This window comes from Acyrthosiphon pisum, unplaced genomic scaffold, assembly GCF_005508785.2.
Source record: "Acyrthosiphon pisum isolate AL4f unplaced genomic scaffold, pea_aphid_22Mar2018_4r6ur Scaffold_21460;HRSCAF=24041, whole genome shotgun sequence".
NCBI classification, from domain to species: domain Eukaryota; kingdom Metazoa; phylum Arthropoda; class Insecta; order Hemiptera; family Aphididae; genus Acyrthosiphon; species Acyrthosiphon pisum.
The window spans coordinates 1-4,654 of NW_021770930.1; the positions used below are offsets into that span (position 1 = coordinate 1).

At 24.8% G+C, this 4,654-nt stretch overlaps 1 protein-coding gene across 1 annotated transcript; it reads left to right on the forward strand.

The window, feature by feature from the left end:
- The first annotated feature begins 6 nt into the window (after positions 1 to 6).
- LOC115034898 lies at positions 7 to 2,442 on the forward strand. The gene is made up of 3 exons (XM_029492413.1): positions 7 to 28; positions 1,728 to 1,749; positions 1,889 to 2,442. The coding sequence occupies exon 3, from the start codon at positions 2,062 to 2,064 to the stop codon at positions 2,425 to 2,427; it is 366 nt and encodes a 121-aa protein (XP_029348273.1). The 5' UTR covers positions 7 to 28; positions 1,728 to 1,749; positions 1,889 to 2,061; the 3' UTR covers positions 2,428 to 2,442.
- The last annotated feature ends 2,212 nt before the right edge of the window (positions 2,443 to 4,654 follow it).

A 4,654-nucleotide genomic window follows, 5' to 3' on the forward strand; every position in this document is an offset into this window, starting at 1 on the left:
GAAATACTTTAACCGTACAGCTATCTATGTAAGTACTTATCTATTCCATTATTTATATATTTTTTAAAAAAGAACCATCTTATTGAATCTGAAACTACATCTTTACTAGTTTTTAAAAATTAAAAAAATAATACACGATAATAAAAACATAACATAGCATAAACATTATTTATATTTTATCATAATGTTTATTAAATGGTTACAAAATGCTGGAAAGTTATTAAGTTGAAAAACAAGTTTATACGGTATGTATATGGTTATAATTATAGAATAACATGATATAAAAACTTGATTATTGTAATATATAAGATATAGTCATATTAGCCAACATTGAACTACACACAATGCTGGTTGATAAATAGTCATGTTAATTATCATAATGTATATTAAATGGCTACCAAATAATAGAAAGTTCTAATAAGTTGAAAAATAAGATTGAATTCTGTATATATGTATACAGCATGTTATTTAAATGATTATAATTATAAAATAACATAATAATATAAAAACTTGATTATTATAATTTATAAAATATAGCCATATTAGCTAACATACAATTATACACAATGATGGTTGATATAAATCATTTTTTATTATAAGATTTTTTTTTTTCAACATTTTTTCTATATTTACGTAAAAACATTTACAAATAATGAATTCTCACAATAATATTTTAAACGAAATAGAATATTATAAACAAATGATTCAAAGTTATACGGAAACGGATGAAAAAGACCACATCATGAGAAGATGGAAACTTAAACAGAATAAAAAAAATATTAAAAATATAAAATATCAATTGTTTTTAGCTAGAATGTGTACTTCTCCTTCTCTAGTTGTAACTTATATAAATCAATATTATATAAATAATTTTATATTAAAAGAAAAAATGTTTTTTTTTAAAAGAAGAGAGAGAAAAGATAATTATATTTCATCGCACTAGAGATTCTGACTATTGGGAAAGTATCAATAATTTCAATATACAAATTCAAAATCTTAATTTAAAGTTACAGGAGTTGAATGAAATCTGTTAAAATTGGATTATATTTTAATAATATTTAGTACATATTATAGTATTATGCTTATGTTTAAAAAATAATTTGATAAATTATATAAGTTTTTTGTTTACATTATTATTCAATTATTTAATAAAACTATTTTATTAAATATACCGACCATTCTAAAAAATGTTTTTATTTATCAATTGATGCAAGCTTAACATAATAATCATAAACTAATGTCTATAGATTACCTACTATAAAATTTACAGAATAAAAAAAAAATGGAATCAAAATCATTCATTATGGATAAAATTAACGAGATAATTCAAAAGGCAGAGAAAAATGACAGAGAAATGAATGAAAATGCAGTTGAACTTAAAAAAAAAATTAAAAAAATTGATATAAGAATAAAAAAAGCAGTTTTAAAACAAAACAAATTAATGAATGAAAAAAAAAAAATTATAAAGGATCATTTACATTCGTTATATATTGATAAACAACGGGAAAAAAATATCCAAAAAGGATTATCTATATTATATACACAGTATAATTATATGAACAATGGTTAATGGTTATTCATAATTTTCCCTATTTTCATAATTCATTTTTTATCTCAAAACCGCTTTTTTATTTTTTATGTCTTATATTCTGAATGTATTAATTTTTTAAATAAAATGATCTATTTACATTATTATATATTTTGTTTTTTATTTATTCTATTTACAGTTTCATCATGAAAAGACAAACGGTGAGAAAATGTCAGCGAACAATTTCTACTGATAAAGAGTTATTCGAAATTGAACGTTTCAAAAAATGTTCGAAAACTTTTATCATTAGGAATAGATTAAATTTTATAGATTATACGCTTTTTTTTAACTATATTTCAGAAAAATTAATTTACAAGTTAAAAGAATCATGTAAAAATACGTCTATAAAATTTAATTTAGTCGTCGATAGTGTTTACGAAAGAATTATCACGCAAGAAGTACAGGATATTGCATTCAAAACGTCTAATGTTCTTGTGTGTTATTCATCTAATTTTAAAAAAACACTAAACGACATGTTCGATAAATTGTTACGGGAAGAGGCAGATTTCAAACAGAAAGGTTCTGGATGGTCGCTTAAGGTAATAGAAACAATGCAGTTAAGAATCAATATAGTGAATCCTCTCAAAGGAGGAACATATATTGATTTACCCAAACATGTTAAAGATAAAAGAGCGATTATCAATGTAAAAAATAGTGATAATAAATGTTTTAAATCTGCATTATTATCTAAGTTTGATAATCGCTCTAACAAAAATAATTTTAGTGAAAAATATTTTAAGATGTTAGAAGTAAAAAGCGGCTTAAATTTTAAATGTGTTGATTTTCCAACACCAATTAGTCAGATACCTAAATTTGAACGTATTAACAATATTTCATAAACATTTTCAGTTTGAATGATAAAAAAACAATTTTTCCTTTGTATATTTGTAATACCGAAAGAAATGTTCATTTTGATCTATTTTTGTTTAATAATGATGATACATCACATTATTGTTATATTAAAAGTTTTTCAAGATTGATCAGAAGTCAGAAAACGAAAAATTGTTCAAAATTAATTATTTGTACTCAACCGTGTGAAAGTAAGCTTTGGGGTGTGAAAGGATTAAATGAACATCAGCGTAATTGTGGAAAGAATCCTTTGGGGAGACCTATAATGTTTGAAAAGGGAGATGATGATTTCATCTATTTCAAAGGTTATAAAAAAACCCAGAAGATTCCATTTGTAATTTATGCAGATTTTGAATGTTTATTAACTCCCAAACAGCCCAATGAATTCATTAAAAAATGTAAAAAACAGAAAACTCATGTTACGCATTTGCATGAGATTATGAGTTACGGGTTTTATGTAAAAGTTGACTATAACATTATTTCAAAAGAGCTGGTAAAACTTTTCAACATTCCGAGGAAGGTTATAATTTAAAGAGGTGAAAGGCTGCAAAAAAGTTTATGAAAAATATGATTGAAATCGGAAATAGTATCAATAAAATTTATCAAATTAATACGCCGATGATAAAATTAACTGGAAAAGAAGAAGAACATTTTCAAAGAACTAAATTTTGCGAAAAATGTTTAAAACATTTTAAAAACAACAATTTAATCAAAGTCCGAGACCATTGTCATTTTACCGGTAAATATAGACAATGTCTCTGTCTTCAGTGTAATTTTGAAATAACAACTCCATCATTTGTTCCGATTTTTTTCCATAATTTGTCGTATGATAGCCAATTTATTATTCGAGAACTTGGTTGCGATGATAAAGATATTCATATTATCCCAAATTCTTCAGAAAAATATATATCATTTAGCAAGGAAATCGCACCTAGGTTCAGCATAAAATTTGTTGATACGTTCCATTTCATGAGTGAATCGTTGAGTAAACTTGCAGCCAATTTATCCGAAGATAAGACAAGGTTTAGGGAAACTCTCAAAATATTTTCCATGCAATCGTTAGATCTAGTTACCCGGAAAGGGGTCTTCCCATATGAATATGTTGACAGTCGGAGTAAATTAGACAATGCTTTTTTACCGTACTTGTTTTAAGTGCTAATGATGATAAACGTCATATAAATGACGATGGGATAAATACTTTGGCTTATGGACACTATAAACTGAAAACATTATACAATTAAAGAAAAAATACTTCACACGGTAGTGTAATAAAATCTATTAGAAAAACGGGTGCTGAAATAAAAAAACTACAAACTGAAAACAAATGATTAATTTAACTTTTTTTTCTGACTTTTATTATAAAAGTATTACATATTATACATAAAAAATTTTTTATTTAAAAAATATCTGATGATGTAATCCATGAATTTTGACTTGAATCAAAACCTAACCATTTAACAAACATTTTATTCCCAACTTTTTTTACAATACGTTCAATAAGAAAGGTGTTTGGAAAATTAGTTAATTTAATTTCCTGTTCATAAAAACCACCTAAGATTATATTGTTTGATTCATCCTTTAGTTGATAAGTTACTGGATTTGTATGTAAAACTTTTGAGACTGTAAATATTTCCGTTGTCCAATTTGGTGTATATCCTTTACTAAATATATGTTTATACTTAGATATTCGTACTTTATCATTAACTTTAAATTTAGGTTTATACAATGTTTGTAAATTTTTTTATGTACTAAATTTAATTCTGTTTGTATCCATTCGAGCTTCATTAGGTGTACATTTGATTGTTCTATAGTAGTATACATTTGTATGTTCACAGTCTACTTTTTGTGTCACCACGGTAATTTCACACCGTTCAAGGGAGGATGTCCCCCTTGGACACAATAATTTTACCGTGTAAAAATTATGAAGAATTTGTACACTTTTTACACGATAATTTCACACCGTTCAAGGGGAGGATGTCCCCCTTGGACACAATAATTTTACCGTGTAAAAATATGAAGAGTTTGTACACTCAAAGTCAGTTTTGTCCAAATATTTACAGTGCACATGCTAAATGGTTTTTTTCTCAACAAACCTTATTACTAAAATGGAATAATTATTTAAAATACAGAACACAAGTTATGTAATAACAAATTTTTTTATTATTGTAAATTAATTCTAAAATACATTTACACAAGTTTTCTTACTTCTCTAGTAAA

Bases quoted from the DNA above. Each gene is read 5' to 3' on its own strand.
- LOC115034898 (XM_029492413.1), top strand. From the start codon at position 2,062: ATGTTCGATAAATTGTTACGGGAAGAGGCAGATTTCAAACAGAAAGGT.